This window comes from Pseudophryne corroboree, chromosome 2 (assembly GCF_028390025.1).
Source record: "Pseudophryne corroboree isolate aPseCor3 chromosome 2, aPseCor3.hap2, whole genome shotgun sequence".
Classification (NCBI taxonomy): Eukaryota; Metazoa; Chordata; class Amphibia; order Anura; family Myobatrachidae; genus Pseudophryne; species Pseudophryne corroboree.
The window spans coordinates 96,971,611-96,988,261 of NC_086445.1; the positions used below are offsets into that span (position 1 = coordinate 96,971,611).

General features: G+C 47.9%; 1 protein-coding gene across 3 annotated transcripts in view; it reads left to right on the plus strand.

Moving 5' to 3' along the window:
- Positions 1 to 16,651, plus strand: part of DYNC2H1 (dynein cytoplasmic 2 heavy chain 1) — a 1,021,614-nt gene that overhangs the window by 611,789 nt on the left and 393,174 nt on the right. For all 3 annotated transcript variants that reach the window (XM_063951545.1, XM_063951543.1, XM_063951544.1), the window contains 2 exons: positions 1,153 to 1,218; positions 12,981 to 13,031. In XM_063951545.1, coding sequence (XP_063807615.1) covers positions 1,153 to 1,218; positions 12,981 to 13,031 — 117 coding nt within the window. The remainder of the gene's footprint in view (positions 1 to 1,152; positions 1,219 to 12,980; positions 13,032 to 16,651) is intronic.

The window sequence follows — 16,651 nt, forward strand, 5'->3', positions numbered from 1 at the left end:
CATCCACTAGGACGTCAGAGAAAATAAGAATTTACTTACCGATAATTCTATTTCTCGTAGTCCGTAGTGGATGCTGGGCGCCCATCCCAAGTGCGGATTATCTGCATTACTTGTACATAGTTACAAAAATCGGGTTATTATTGTTGTGAGCCATCTTTTCAGAGGCTCCTCTGTTATCATGCTGTTAACTGGGTTTAGATCACAAGTTATATGGTGTGATTGGTGTGGCTGGTATGAGTCTTACCCGGGATTCAAAATCCTTCCTTATTGTGTACGCTCGTCCGGGCACAGTATCCTAACTGAGGCTTGGAGGAGGGTCATAGGGGGAGGAGCCAGTGCACACCAGGTAGTTCTAAAGCTTTACTTTTGTGCCCAGTCTCCTGCGGAGCCGCTATTCCCCATGGTCCTTACGGAGTCCCCAGCATCCACTACGGACTACGAGAAATAGAATTATCGGTAAGTAAATTCTTATTATCGATGCAACTTAGACGCATTTAAATGGAAAACGTTGCAGCAGTACCGAGATGGCATGACTAGAAGAGCTGTTTAATGTGACTGCAGCAAGTATGTAGGAGGACACATCTGTAGGTAATCACATAGAGCCGGTTGTCATAGAAGTAGTCATGTGATTGTGTTTGTGTGCGTGTATTATTGATTTCCTTTGAATGTTTGCAGTAGCTTTATCCACATTCACTAGAAAATTCGCCTTTCTTTTGCTGTATGTTTATTATAAGAACTGAACATTTTTTTTATGTTTTAAAAAAAATAATATTGCTAGATTGCTGCAATTAATAAATCTGTTAAAAGAAATGTTTGGGATTTTAGGTTTTCTAGATTGATTGATTGATTTTAATTTACTAAATATGGAACATAGCAAAATGATACCACAAGTACTTTTAGAAGCTGACCCGTCTTCCCTACCCTGCCTTAAGCACTCATGTCCATATGACTTATGTGGCAGTGCCCCTTGCAGTGTTTGGTATGTGCCATCGTTCCCAGCGATCAGTGTTTTTGTTTAGTGGTTTTTGTCACTTTCTGTATAACACATAACTGTGCATTCCAGGCTGAGGGAAATATATGGTCATCAGTATTATTTGAGAATATCTTTTTCTTTGGAAATTGTGCTTTTTAACACACTGTTTCTTTCTCCAGGCCGATCAGCTGATGTTTGCCCTACATTTCGTGCGCGGCATGCACTCCGAGTTATTCCAGGCGAACGTAAGCAATCCCTAAAACGTCCCCCTAATGCATATATGTTCTGTATGGACTCCTGGGGGAGCATTCATGCAAGTAATGCAACGAACAAGCTATGTAGTTCCGCTGAATCCTGGTAATTGTCATGTTATACACTGCAAACATGTTTCCACTGACGCTTCATTACTGACATGAACGTAAACCTAAAATGAGATCAAACCAGTCAGGCCAATGGCTGTGTTACAAGGATCACTCTGGAATACTGCCATTTACTTAGCGAGCCCCTTACAGTTACCCACACACTGAAGTCATCTCCCCAATTTGGAACTAGTCAGTGCATGTGTCACCTGTAATACATTTATACAGAACAACAGACAAAGGGGGGTATTCAATTAAGTGGCACTAATTCGACACGGTATTCAATTGCAGGCATTTTCACCCATTTTTTCTCTTATGTCCTAGAGGATGCTGGGGACTCCGTAAGGACCATGGGGATAGACGGGCTCCGCAGGAGACATGGGTACTTTAAGAAAGACTTTAGGTCTGGGTGTGCACTGGCCCCTCCCTCTATGCCCCGCCTCCAGACCACAGTTTGATACTGTGCCCAGAGGAGACTGGGTGCATTACAGGGAGCTCTCCTGAGTTTCCTGTCAGAAAGTATTTTGTTAGGTTTTTTATTTTCAGGGAGCCTGCTGGCAACAGACTCCCTGCATCGAGGGACTGAGGAGAGAGAAGCAGACCTACTTCTGTGAGTTTCAAGGCTCTGCTTCTTAGGCTACTGGACACCATTAGCTCCAGAGGGAGTCGGAACACAGGTCAGGTCAATGTATTTGAGCGGGACAGAAGCCTGCCGCCGAGGGGGGCGGGGCTTCTCCCTCAGCACCCACCAGCGCCATTTTCTCCACAGCACAGCTGAGAGGAAGCTCCTCTGACTCTCCCCTGCTTATACCACAGTGAAAGAGGGTTTTAAAGAAGAAGGGGGGCACATAATTAGGCGCATATATACATATATACACAGCGCTACTGGGTAAACATATATTTATTCTGTTTTTTCCTGGGTCATATAGCGCTGGGGTGTGTGCTGGCATACTCTCTCTGTCTCTCCAAAGGGCCTTGTGAGGGAACTGTTCAGATAAGAGGATTCTCTGAGTGTGGTGTGTCGGTACGAGTGTATCGACATGTCTGAGGTAAAAGGCTCTCCTAGAGAAGACGGGGAGCAAATGAATGTGGTGTCTCCATCGACCACGCCGACACCTGACTGGATGGATATGTGTAATGTTTTATGTGTTAATGTAAATTTATTGCACAAAAAATTAGAGCTGAAGCTAGGGTAAAGCCAGGGAGTCAATCCTTGTCTGTCCCTATGTCGTAGGGACCTTCGGGGTCTCAAAAGCGCCCACTATCCCAAATAATAGATAAAGATACCAACTCGGATTCTGACTCCAGTGTCGACTACGATGATGCAAAATTACAGCCAAAATTGGCTAAATGTATATGATTATTGCAATCAAAGATGTTTTGCATATCACAGAGGAACCCCCTGTCCCTGACACGAGGGTACACATGTATAAGGGAAAGAAACCTGAGGTAACATTTCCCCCCTCACATGAGATGAACGAATTATGTGAAAAAGCTTGGGAATCTCCAGACAAAAAACGGCAGATTCCCAAAAGGATTCTAATGGCGTATCCTTTCCCGCCAACGGACAGGATACGGTGAGAGTCCTCCCCTAGTGTGGAAAAAATAAGATTTTACTCACCGGTAAATCTATTTCTCGTAGTCCGTAGTGGATGCTGGGACTCCGTAAGGACCATGGGGAATAGCGGCTCCGCAGGAGACTGGGCACATCTAAAGAAAGCTTTAGGACTACCTGGTGTGCACTGGCTCCTCCCACTATGACCCTCCTCCAGACCTCAGGATACTGTGCCCGGAAGAGCTGACACAATAAGGAGAGGATTTGGAATCCCGGGTAAGACTCATACCAGCCACACCAATCACACCGTATAACTCGTGATACTATACCCAGTTAACAGTATGAAATATAACTGAGCCTCTCAACAGATGGCTCAACAATAACCCTTTAGTTAAACAATAACTATATACAAGTATTGCAGACAATCCGCACTTGGGACGGGCGCCCAGCATCCACTACGGACTACGAGAAATAGATTTACCGGTGAGTAAAATCTTATTTTCTCTGACGTCCTAAGTGGATGCTGGGACTCCGTAAGGACCATGGGGATTATACCAAAGCTCCCAAATGGGCGGGAGAGTGCGGATGACTCTGCAGCATCGGATGAGCAAACTCTAGGTCCTCCTCAGCCAGGGTATCAAACTTGTAGAATTTAGCAAATGTGTTTGACTCCGACCAAGTAGCTGCTCGGCAAAGTTGTAATGCCGAGACCCCTCGGGCAGCCGCCCAAGAAGAGCCCACCTTCCTCGTGGAATGGGCTTTCACTGATCTAGGATGCGGCAGTCCAGCCGCAGAATGTGCAAGCTGAATCGTACTACAGATCCAGCGAGCAATAGTCTGCTTTGAAGCAGGAGCACCCAACTTGTTGGGTGCATACAGGATAAATAGCGAGTCAGTTTTCCTGACACTAGCTGTCCTGGAAACATAAATTTTCAGGGCCCTGACTACGTCCAACAACTTGGAATCCTCCAAGTCTTTAGTAGCCGCAGGCACCACAAAAGGTTGGTTCAAATGAAAGGCTGATATCACCTTAGGGAGAAACTGGGGACGAGTCCTCAATTCTGCCCTATCCATATGGAAAATCAGATAAGGGCTTTTACATGACAAAGCCGCCAATTCTGACACGCCTTGGCAGAAGCCAAGGCCAACAGCATGACCACTTTCCACGTGAGATATTTTAATTCCACGGTTTTAAGTGGCTCAAACCAATGTGACTTTAGGAAATCCAACACCACGTTGAGATCCCAAGGTGCCACTGGAGGCACAAAAGGGGGCTGAATATGCAGCACTCCCTTAACAAATGTCTGAACTTCAGGTAGGGAAGCCAGTTCTTTTTGGAAGAAAATCGATAAAGCCGAAATCTGGACCTTAATGGAACCCAATTTTAGGCCCATAGCCACCCCTGACTGTAGGAAGTGCAGAAAACGGCCCAGCTGAAATTCCTCCGTTGGGGCCTTCCTGGCCTCACACCACGCAACATATTTTCGCCATATGCGGTGATAATGGTTTGCGGTCACTTCTTTCCTAGCTTTAATCAGCGTAGGGATGACTTCCTCCGGAATGCCCTTTTCCTTCAGGATCCGGCGTTCAACCGCCATGCCGTCAAACGCAGCCGCGGTAAGTCTTGGAACAGACATGGCCCCTGCTGCAGCAGGTCCTGTCTGAGCGGCAGAGGCCATGGGTGCTCTGAGATAATTTCTTGAAGTTCCGGGTACCAAGCTCTTCTTGGCCAATCCGGAACAATGAGTATAGTTCTTACTCCACTTTTCCTTATTATCCTCAGTACCTTGGGTATGAAAGGAAGCGGAGGGAACACATAAACCGACTGGTACACCAACGGTGTCACTAGAGCGTCCACAGCTATTGCCTGAGGGTCTCTCGACCTGGCGCAATATCTTTCTAGCTTTTTGTTTAGGCGGGACGCCATCATGCCCACCTTTGGTTTTTCCCAACGGTTTACAATCAGGTGGAAGACTTCTGGGTGAAGTCCCCACTCTCCCGGGTGGAGGTCGTGCCTGCTGAGGAAGTCTGCTTCCCAGTTGTCCACTCCCGGAATGAACACTGCTGACAGTGCTAACATGTGATTTTCCGCCCATCGGAGAATCCTTGTGGCTTCTGCCATCGCCATCCTGCTTCTTGTGCCGCCCTGTCGGTTTACATGGGCGACTGCCGTGATGTTGTCTGACTGGATCAGTACCGGCTGGTTTTGAAGCAGGGGTCTTGCCTGACTTAGGGCATTGTAAATGGCCCTCAGTTCCAGAATATTTATGTGTAGGGAAGTCTCCTGACTTGACCATAGTCCTTGGAAGTTTCTTCCCTGTGTGACTGCCCCCCAGCCTCAAAGGCTGGCATCCGTGGTTACCAGGACCCAGTCCCGTATGCCGAATCTGCGGCCCTCTTGAGGATGAGCACTCTGCAGCCACCACAGCAGAGACACCCTGGTCCTTGGAGACAGGGTTATCAGCCGATGCATCTGAAGATGCGATCCGGACCACTTGTCCAACAGGTCCCACTGAAAAGTCCTTGCATGGAACCTGCCGAATGGAATTGCTTCGTAGGAAGCTACCATTTTTCCCAGGACTCGCGTGCAGTGATGCACCGACACCTGTTTTGGTTTCAGGAGGCCTCTGACTAGAGATGACAGCTCCTTGACTTTCTCCTACGGGAGAAACACTTTTTTCTGTTCTGTGTCCAGAACTATCCCCAGGAACTGTAGACGTGTCGTAGGTACCAGCTGTGACTTTGGAATATTTAGAATCCAACCATGCTGTTGTAGCACCTCCCGAGAGAGTGCTACCCCGACCAACAACTGCTCCCTGGACCTCGCCTTTATCAAGAGATCGTCCAAGTATGGGATAATTAAAACTCCCTTTTTTTCGAAGGAGTATCATCATTTCGGCCATTACTTTGGTAAATACCCTCGGTGCCGTGGACAGACCAAACGGCAACGTCTGGAATTGGTAATTACAATCCTGTACCACAAATCTGAGGTACTCCTGGTGAGGATGGTAAATGGGGACATGCAGGTAAGCATCCTTGATGTCCAGTGATACCATGTAATCCCCCTCGTCCAGGCTTGAAATAACCGCCCTGAGCGATTCTATCTTGAACTTGAATTTTTTTATATAAGTGTTCAAGGATTTAAAATTAAAAATGGGTCTCACCGAACCGTCAGGTTTCGGTACCACAAACATTGTGGAATAGTAACCCCGTCCTTGTTGAAGGAGGGGCACCTTGACTATCACCTGCTGGGAATACAGCTTGTGAATTGCCTCCAGCACTGCCTCCCTGTCTGAGGGAGTTGTTGGCACGGCCGATTTGAGGAAACGGCGAGGGGGAGACGTCTCGAATTCCAGCTTGTACCCCTGAGATACCACTTGAAGAATCCAGGGATCCACCCGTGAGCGAGTCCACTGGTAGCTGAAGTTCTTGAGACGGGCCCCCACCGTACCTGGCTCCGCCTGTGGAGCCCCAGCGTCATGCGGTGGACTTAGAGGAAGCGGGGGAAGACTTTTGTTCCTGGGAACTGGCTGTATGCTGCAGCTTTTTCCCTCTACCTCTGCCTCTGGGCAGAAAGGATGCGCCTTTAACCCGCTTGCCTTTCTGAGGCCGAAAGGACTGTACCTGATAATACGGTGCTTTCTTTGGCTGTGAGGGAACATGGGGTAAAAATGCTGACTTCCCAGCTATCGCTGCGGAAACGAGGTCCGAGAGACCATCCCCAAATAACTCCTCACCCTTATAAGGCAAAACTTCCATGTGCCTTTTTAGAGTCTGCATCACCTGTCCACTGCCGAGTCCATAATCCTCTCCTGGCAGAAATGGATATTGCACTTATTTTAGATGCCAGCCGGCAAATATCCCTCTGTGCATCTCTCATGTATAAGACTGCGTCTTTTATATGCTCTATGGTTAGCAATATAGTGTCCCTGTCTAGGGTATCAATATTTTCTGACAGGGAATCTGACCACGCAGCTGCAGCACTGCACATCCATGCTGAAGCAATAGCTGGTCTCAGTATAATACCTGAGTGTGTATATACAGACTTCAGGATAGCCTCCTGCTTTCTATCAGCAGGCTCCTTTAGGGCGGCCGTGTCCGGAGACGGTAGTGCCACCTTCTTTGACAGACGTGTGAGCGCTTTATCCACCCTAGGGAATGTTTCCCAACGTGACCTATCCTCTGGCGGGAAAGGGTACGCCATTAGTAAGCTTTTAGAAATTACCAGTTTCTTATCGGGGGAAGCCCACGCTTCTTCACACACTTCATTTAATTCCTCAGATTGGGGAAAAACCACTGGTAGTTTTTTCTCCCCAAACATAATACCCTTTTTTGTGGTTCCTGGGGTAATATCAGAAATGTGCAACACATTTCTCATTGCCGCAATCATGTAACGTGTGGCCCTATTGGAATGTACATTAGTCTCATCGTCGTCGACACTGGATTCAGTATCCATGTCGACATCTGTGTCCGCCATCTGAGGTAGCGGGCGTTTTAGAGCCCCTGATGGCTTTTGAGACAGCTGGGCAGGCACAAGCTGAGAAGCCGGCTGTCCAACATCTGATATGTCGTCAAACCTTTTATGTAAGGAGTTGACACTTTCACGTAATTCCTTCCACAAGTCCATCCACTCAGGTGTCGACTCCGCAGGGGGTGACATCACATTTATCGGCACCTGCTCCGCCTCCACATAAGCCTCCTCATCAAACATGTCGACACAGCCGTACCGACACACCTCACACACACAGGGAATGCTCTGACTGAGGACAGGACCCCACAAAGCCTTTTGGGGAGACAGAGAGAGAGTATGCCAGCACACACCAACAGCGCTATATAACACAGGGATTAATACTATAACTGATTGATTTTTCCCAATAGCTGCTTGTATACACAATATTGCGCCTAAATGTAGTGCCCCCCCTCTCTTTTTTACCCTATGTTGTCTGGAAACTGCAGGGGAGAGCCTGGGAGCGATCCTTCCAGCGGAGCTGTGAGGGAAAATGGCGCCAGTGTGCTGAGGGAGATAGCCCCGCCCCTTTTTCGGCGGACTTCTCCCGCTTTTTTCTATGTATATCTGTCAGGGGTATTTTACACATATATAGTCTCTATGACTATATTATGTGTTATTTGCCAGCCAAGGTACTTAATATTGCAGCCCAGGGCGCCCCCCCCCCCCCCCCCCCCCCCCAGCGCCCTGCACCCATCAGTGACCGGAGTGTGAGGTGTGCATGGGAAGCAATGGCGCACAGCTGCAGTGCTGTGCGCTACCTTGATGAAGACCGAAGTCTTCTGCCGCCGATTTCCAGGACCCTCTTCTTGCTTCTGGCTCTGTAAGGGGGACGGCGGCGCGGCTCCGGGACCGGATGACCGAGGCTGGGCCTGTGTTCGATCCCTCTGGAGCTAATGGTGTCCAGTAGCCTAGAAGCCCAAGCTAGCTGCAAGCAGGTAGGTTCGCTTCTCTCCCCTTAGTCCCTCGTAGCAGTGAGTCTGTTGCCAGCAGATCTTACTGAAAATAAAAAACCTAAAATAAACTTATTTTTCTAAGAGCTCAGGAGAGCCCCTAGTGTGCATCCAGCTCAGCCAGGCACAAAATTTTAACTGAGGTCTGGAGGAGGGGCATAGAGGGAGGAGCCAGTACACACCAGGTAGTCCTAAAGCTTTCTTTAGTTGTGCCCAGTCTCCTGCGGAGCTGCTATTCCCCATGGTCCTTACGGAGTCCCAGCATCCACGTAGGACGTCAGAGAAAGCATTGACACGCTAATCCAAAAAGGTAGCGCGGCCATCCTAAGATACGGCTACCCTCAGGGATCCTGCTGACCGCAAGCAGGAGATTACCTTGAAGTCCATTTGCACACATTCTGGTACCTTACTCAAACCGGCAATTGCTTCGGCCTGGGTTTGTAGCGCTGTAGCAGAATGGACAGATACCTTATCAGCGGAAATTGAGACCCTAGATAAGGATACTATTTTATTGACCCTAAGGCATATAAAAGATGCGAAGACGTTATGTCGACTTCTGCTAGACGAGTCCTATGGACCCGGCAATGGACAGGTGATGCCGACTCAAAGAGGCATATGGAGGTTTTACCTTACAGGGGTGAGGAATTGTTTGGGGAAGGTCTCTCGGACCTGGTCTCTACAGCTACAGCTGGTAAATCTAATTTTTTTTGCCTTATATTCCCTCACAGCCTAAGAAAGCACCACATTTCCAAATGCAGTACTTTCGATCACAAAGAAACAAGAAAGTACGAGGTGCGTCCCTTCTTGCCAGAGGTTAGGGCAGAGGAAAAAAGCTGCACAACACGGCTAGTTCCAAGGAACAGAAGTCCTCCCCGGCCTCTGCAAAATCCACCCGCATGACGCTGGGGCTCCGCTAAAGGAGTCCTCCCCAGTGGGGGCACGTCTTCGAATTTTCAGCCACATCTGGGTTCACTCGCAGGTGAATCCCTGGGCAATAGAAATTGTTTCTCAGGGTTACAAGCTGGAATTCAAAGAGGTGCCTCCTCGCCGGTTTTTCAAATCGGCCCTGCCAGCTTCTCCCCAGGAAGGGGAGATAGTGTTAAATGCAATTCACAAATTGTATCTTAAACAGGTGGTGGGCAGGTTCCCCAGCTTTAACAAGTAAGGGGATAATACTCAACCCTGTTTGTAGTCCCGAAACCGGACAGTTCGGTCACACCCATATTAAATGTAAAAATCTCTGAACCTATAATTGAAAAGGTTCAAGTTCAAGATGGAATCACTAAGAGCGGTCATCGCCAGCCTAGAAGGGGGGAATTTTATGGTATCTCTGGACATAGAGGATGCATACCTTCATGTTCCCATTTATCCACCTCATCAGGCGTACCTGAGATTTGCGGTACAGGATTGTCATTACCAATTTCAGACGTTGCCGTTTGAGATTTTCACCAGGGTAATGGCGGAAATGATGGTGCTCCTCGCAAGCAAGGTGTCACAATTATCCCGTACTTAGACGTTCTCCTCATAAAAACGAGATCAAGAAAGCAGCTACTGAACAGTGTATCACTTTCACTGAAGGTGTTACAGAAACACGTCTGGATTCTCAATATCCCGAAGTCGCAGTTGGTTTCGACGACTCGTCTGACTTTCTTGGTTGGGTATGATTCTGGATACAGACCAGAAAAGAGTTTATCTTCCGATAGAAAAAGCTCAGGAACTCATGACTCTAGTCAGGAACCTATTGAAACCAAAAACAGGTGTCAGTGCATCACTGCACTCGAGTCCTGGGAAAGATGGTGGCATCATTCCCTTCGGCAGACTCATTGCGAGGACTTTCCAGTGGGACCTGCTGGACAAGTGGTCCGGGTCACATCTACAGATTCATCAGTTGATCTCCCTGTTCCCCAGGGCCAGGGTATCTCTCCTGTGGTGCTCACCTTCTAGAAGGCTGCAGGTTCGACATTCAGGACTGGATCCTGGTGACCACGGACGCGAGCCTCAGAGGTTGGGGAGCAGTCACACAGGGAAGAAACTTCCAAGGTCTTTGGTCAAGTCAATAGACTTGTCTTCACATCAACATCCCGGAACTGAGTGCCCTACGTCAAGCAGAGACATTACTGCGCGACCAACCAATTCTGATCCAGTCAGACAACATCACCGCAGTGGCTCATGTAAACCGCCAAGGCGGCACATGGAGCAGAGTGGCAATGGCGGAAGCCACCACAATTCTTCGCTGGGCGGAAATTCATGTAAGCGCACTGTCAGCAGTGTTCATTCCGGGAGTGGACAACTGGGAAGCAGACTTCCTCAGCAGACACGACCTGCATCCAGGACAGTGGGGACTTCATCCGGAAGTCTTCGCACAGATTGCAAGTCAGTGGGGATTACCCCAGATAGACATGAGGGCGTCCCGCCTCAACAAAAAGCTACAGAAGTATTGCACCAGGTCAAAAGATCCTCAGGCGGTAGCTGTAGACGCCCTAGGGACACCGTGGGTGTTCCAGTCGGTCTATGTATTTCCTCCTCTTCCTCTCATACCCAAGGTGTTGAAAATCATAAGAAAGAGAGGTGTGAGAAAAATTCTCATTGTTCCAGATTGGCCAAAAAGGACCTGGTATCCGGATCTGCAGGAAATGCTCACAGAAGATCCGTAGCCTCTTCCTCTAGGGCAGGACCTGTTGCAACAGGGGCCCTGTCTGTTCCAAGACTTGCCGCGGCTACGTTTGACGGCATGGCGGTTGAACGCCAGATCCTCGCGGAGAAGGCATTTTGGATGAGGTCATTCCTATGCTGACAAAGGCTAGGAAGGACGTGACTTCTAAACATTATCACCGTATATGGCGAAAATATGTTTCTTGGGAGGCCAGGAATGCTCCTACGGAAGGATTCCATCTGGGCCGTTTCCTTCACTTTCTACAAACTGGAGTGAATTTGGGCCTAAAATTAGGGTCCATTAAGGTTCAGATTTCGGCCTTATCCATTTTTCTTTCAAAAAGAATTGACTTCTCTCCAAGAAGTACAGGCTTTTGTGAAGGGAGTGCTGCATATTCAGCCTCCTATTTTACCTCCGGTGGCGCCTTGGGACCTTAACGTGGTGTTGAGTTTCCTTAAGTCGCATTGGTTTGAACCACTTAAAACGGTGGAGTTAAAATATCTCACTTGAAAGGTGGTCATGTTATTAGCCTTGGCTTCGGCTAGGCGAGTGTCGGAATTGGCGGCTTTGTCTCATAAAAGCCCCTATCTGGTTTTTCCATATGGTTAGAGCGGAATTGCAGACTCGTCCTCAATTCTTGCCTAAGGTGGGATCATCTTTTCATATGAACCTACCTATTGTGGTGACTTGGAGGATTCCAAGTCCCTTGCTGTGGTCAGGGCGTTGAAAATTTACGTAGCCAGAACGGCTAGAGTCAGAAAAACAGAAGCACTATTTGTCCTGTATGCAGCCAACAAGGTTGGTGCCCCTGCTTCAAAGCAGACTATTGCTCGCTGGATCTGTAACACGATTCAGCAGGCACATTCTACGGCAGGATTGCCGTTACCAAAATCAAGGCCCATTCCACTAGGAAGGTGGGCTCGTCTTGGGCGGCTGCCCGAGGGGTCTCGGCACTACAGCTGTGCTGAGCTGCTACTTGGTCGGGTTAAAACATCTTTGCAAAGTTTTATAAGTTTGAGACCCTGGCTGAGGAGGACCTCCTGTTTGCTCAATCGGTGCTGCAGAGTCATCCGTACTCTCCCGCCCGTTTGGGAGTTTTGGTATAATCCCCATGGTCCTTACGGAGTCCCCGGCATCCTCTAGGACGTAAGAGAAAATAAGATTTTAAACCGACCAGTAAATCTTTTTCTCGTAGTCCGTAGAGGATGCTGGGCGCCCGTCCAAAGTGCGGACTAATTCTGCAAGACTTGTATATAGTTATTGCTTACATAAGGGTTATGTTATAGTTTTTATCGATCTTGAACTGATGCTATGTTGTTTTCATACTGTTAACTGGTTAGTATATCACAAGTTATACGGTGTGGTTGGTGTGGCTGGTACGAATCTTGCCCTTGGATTAACATAAATCCTTTCCTCATAATGTCCGTCTCCTCTGGGCACAGTTTCTCTAACTGAGGTCTGGAGGAGGGGCATAGAGGGAGGAGCCAGTGCACACCCAGACCTAAAGTTTTTTTTAAAGTGCCCATGTCTCCTGTGGAGCCCGTCTATCCCCATGGTCCTTACGGACTACGAGACTACGGACTACGGACTACGAGAAAAAGATTTACCGGTAGGTTTAAAATCTTATTTTTAGCCATTTTCACCCATCGGCATGTGCAAAAATTGCACCAAAAACAGTCGAAACTGCCCGCAAATCTGTCAGAACATGTGTGTCAGCAACGATACAAGTGCTTTTCGCCATTGCCGGATTTTTCGACCAGTCAAAAAAACAGAATGGGCATTGAATAGGTCGAATGTAAATTCGACCTAAAGAACGGGCAAAAAGTGCAGTTTTTGCAACTGGTCAAAAAAAAAGCACTAATTGAATACCCCCCAAATTCTCTAACACTTGCTGGCATGTCAGAAATATAATTAAAGCAGATGAGTGTTGAGAATGGGAAGCTGTCATTGTATAATAATATTTGTAATTCCATGTTGCAGGAATGGGACACATTCACTGGGGTTATCATCGGAGATGTGTTTAAGAAATCCGTAAGTAAACATTTCACACTGAGCACTCTGTATGTATCATAGAAACATAGAAATTGATGGCAAATAAGAACCACTTGGCCCATCTAGTCTGCTTCTTATGTATAGAGAGATGTTTCTAAGCTCAGCAACAGACATCATACAGACATAAGAATGCAGAACACAGGAGGATATAAACCATATAAACATTACTGCAAATACCGCCATCCTACAGAAAAGGCCATGTCCAGTGCTTTTGGGAAGGGGGCAGAAAAGGTGGTAAAATACTCAGTAACAGTTATATTTGCACCTGTCTCATCGCGGTAACATAGAAATTGCCACCTTTTTCTTTTTGTAGGCGACAGTGGGAATATACGCAGTATACACTATACAAACGGGCGTAGCTAAATCTCTGCATCCGCCACGTTGTGTCAGTTCTGCTCCAAATTGCATTGTTATGTTGTGCAGCGGCATTATCGTACACCTGTAAATTAGACACTTTGTGTAACAACCAATAGCTGTCTTTTCAAACCACCACACATTTCACACTGCGGACTTCAGGACTGGTGGTTGTGAATTATGGGGGTTATTCGAGTTTGTTAGCAAACCAAAAAAGCATTCTAATTGGCAAAACCATGTTGCACTGCAGGGGAGGCAGATGTAACATGTGCAGAGAGATTTCGATTTGGTTAGTTTTATTGTTTCTAAATAAAATACTGGCTGCTTTATTTTTACACTGCAATTTAGATTTCTCTATCGTCCTTGTGGATGCTGGGGTTCCTGAAAGGACCATGGGGAATAGCGGCTCCGCAGGAGACAGGGCACAAAAAGTAAAGCTTTCCGATCAGGTGGTGTGCACTGGCTCCTCCCCCTATGACCCTCCTCCAGACTCCAGTTAGATTTTTGTGCCCGGCCGAGAAGGGTGCAATCTAGGTGGCTCTCCTAAAGAGCTGCTTAGAGAAAGTTTAGCTTAGGTTTTTTAGTTTACAGTGAGTCCTGCTGGCAACAGGATCACTGCAACGAGGGACTTAGGGGAGAAGGAGTGAACTCACCTGCGTGCAGGATGGATTGGCTTCTTGGCTACTGGACATCAGCTCCAGAGGGACGATCACAGGTACAGCCTGGATGGTCACCGGAGCCGCGCCGCCGGCCCCCTTGCAGATGCTGAAGTAAGAAGAGGTCCAGAATCGGCGGCTGAAGACTCCTGCAGTCTTCTAAAGGTAGCGCACAGCACTGCAGCTGTGCGCCATTTTCCTCTCAGCACACTTCACACGGCAGTCACTGAGGGTGCAGGGCGCTGGGAGGGGGGCGCCCTGGGAGGCAAATGAAAACCTTTTTTGGCGAAAAATACCTCACATATAGCCCCCAGAGGCTATATGGAGATATTTAACCCCTGCCAAGATTCACTAAATAGCGGGAGACGAGCCCGCCGAAAAAGGGGCGGGGCCTATCTCCTCAGCACACAGCGCCATTTTCTCTCACAGAAAGCCTGGAGAGAAGGCTCCCAGGCTCTCCCCTGCACTGCACTACAGAAACAGGGTTAAAACAGAGAGGGGGGGCACTGATTTTGGCGATATTGAGATATATATAAAGATGCTATAAGGGAAAACACTTATATAAGGTTGTCCCTATATAATTATAGCGTTTTGGTGTGTGCTGGCAAACTCTCACTCTGTCTCCCCAAAGGGCTAGTGTGGGTCCTGTCCTCTGTCAGAGCATTCCCGGTGTGTGTGCTGTGTGTCGGTACGTGTGTGTCGACATGTATGAGGACGATGTTGGTGAGGAGGCGGAGAAATTGCCTGTAATGGTGATGTCACTCTCTAGGGAGTCGACACCGGAATGGATGGCTTATTTAGGGAATTACGTGAGAATGTCAACACGCTGCAAGGTCGGTTGACGACGTGAGACGGCCGACAAACTATTAGTACCGGTCCAGGCGTCTCAGAAACACCGTCAGGGGCGTTAAAAACGCCCATTTACCTCAGTCGGTCGACACAGACACAGACACGGACACTGAATCCAGTGTCGACGGTGAATAAACAAACGTATTTCTCATTAGGGCCACACGTTAAGGGCAATGAAGGAGGTGTTGCATATTTCTGATACTACAAGTACCACAAAAAAGGGTATTATGTGGGAGTGAAAAAACTACCTGTAGTTTTTCCTGAATCAGATAAAATAAAATGAAGTGTGTGATGATGCGTGGGGTTACCCCGATAGCAAATATTGGCGTTATACCCTTTCCCGCCAGAAATTAGGGCGCGTTGGGAAACACCCCTTAGGGTGATAAGGCGCTCACACGCTTATCAAGTGGCGTTACCGTCTCCAGATACGGCCGCCCTCAAGGAGCCAGCTGATAGGAAGCTGGAAAGATATCCTAAAAAGTATATACACACATACGGTGGTTATACTGCGACCAGCGATCGCCATCAGCCTGGAGATGCAGTGCTGGGTTGGCTTGGTCGGATTCCCTGACTGAAAATATTTTATTCATATAGAGCATTTAATAGGATGCATTCTATATATATGTACGTGAGATGCACAGAGGGATATTTGCTCTCTGGCATCAAGATAAGTACGTTGTCCATATCACCCAGAAGATGTCATGGACACGACAGTGGTCAGGTGATACAGATCCCATACGGCACATGGAAGTATTGCCGTATAAAGGGAAGGAGTTAGTTGGGGTCGGTCCATCGGACCTGGGGACCACGGCAACAGCTGGGAAATCCAACCTTTTTACCCCAAGTTACATCTCAGCTGAAAAAGACACCGTCTTTTCAGCCTCAATCCTTCCTTTCCCATGAGGGCATGCAGGCAAAAGGCCAGTCATATCTGCCCAGACATAGAGGTAAGGGAAGTAGACTGCAGCAGGCAGCCCCTTCCCAGGAAAAGGAGCCCTCCACCGCGTCTGCCAAGTCCTCAGCATGACGCTGGGGCCATGCAAGCGGACTCAAGGTGGGGGGGTAGTCTCAAGAGTCTCAGCGCGCAGTGGGATCACTCGCAGGTTGACCCCTAGATAGTACAAGTATTATCCCAGGGGTACAGATTGGAGAGTCGAGACATCTTCTCCTCGCAGGTTTCTGAAGTCTGCTTTACCAACGGCTCCCTCCGACAGGGAGGCAGCATTGGAAACAATTCACAAGCTGTATATCCAGCAGGTGATAATCAAAGTACCCCTCCTACAACAAGGAAAAGGGTATTATTTTTCCACACTATATTGTGGTACTGACGCCAGACGGCTTGGTGAGACATAGTCTAAACTGAAATCTTTGAACACTTACATAAAAGGTTCAAATCGAGATGGAGTCACTCAGAGCAGTGATAGCGAACCGGAAAAAAGGGGACTATATGGTGTCCCTGGACATCAAGGATTACCTCCATGTCCAAATTTGCCCTTCTCAACAAGGGTACCTCTGGTTCGTGGTACAGAACTGTCAATATCAGTTTCAGACGATGCCGTTTGAATTATCCACGGCACCCCGGGCCTTTTACCAAGGTAATGGCCGAAAAGATGTTTCTTCAAAGAAAAAAGGCATCTAAATTATCCCTTACTTGGACGATATCCTGAAAAGGGCAAGTTCCAGAGAACAGTTGGAGGTCGGAAGAGCACTATCTAAAGTAGTTCTACGACAGCACGACTG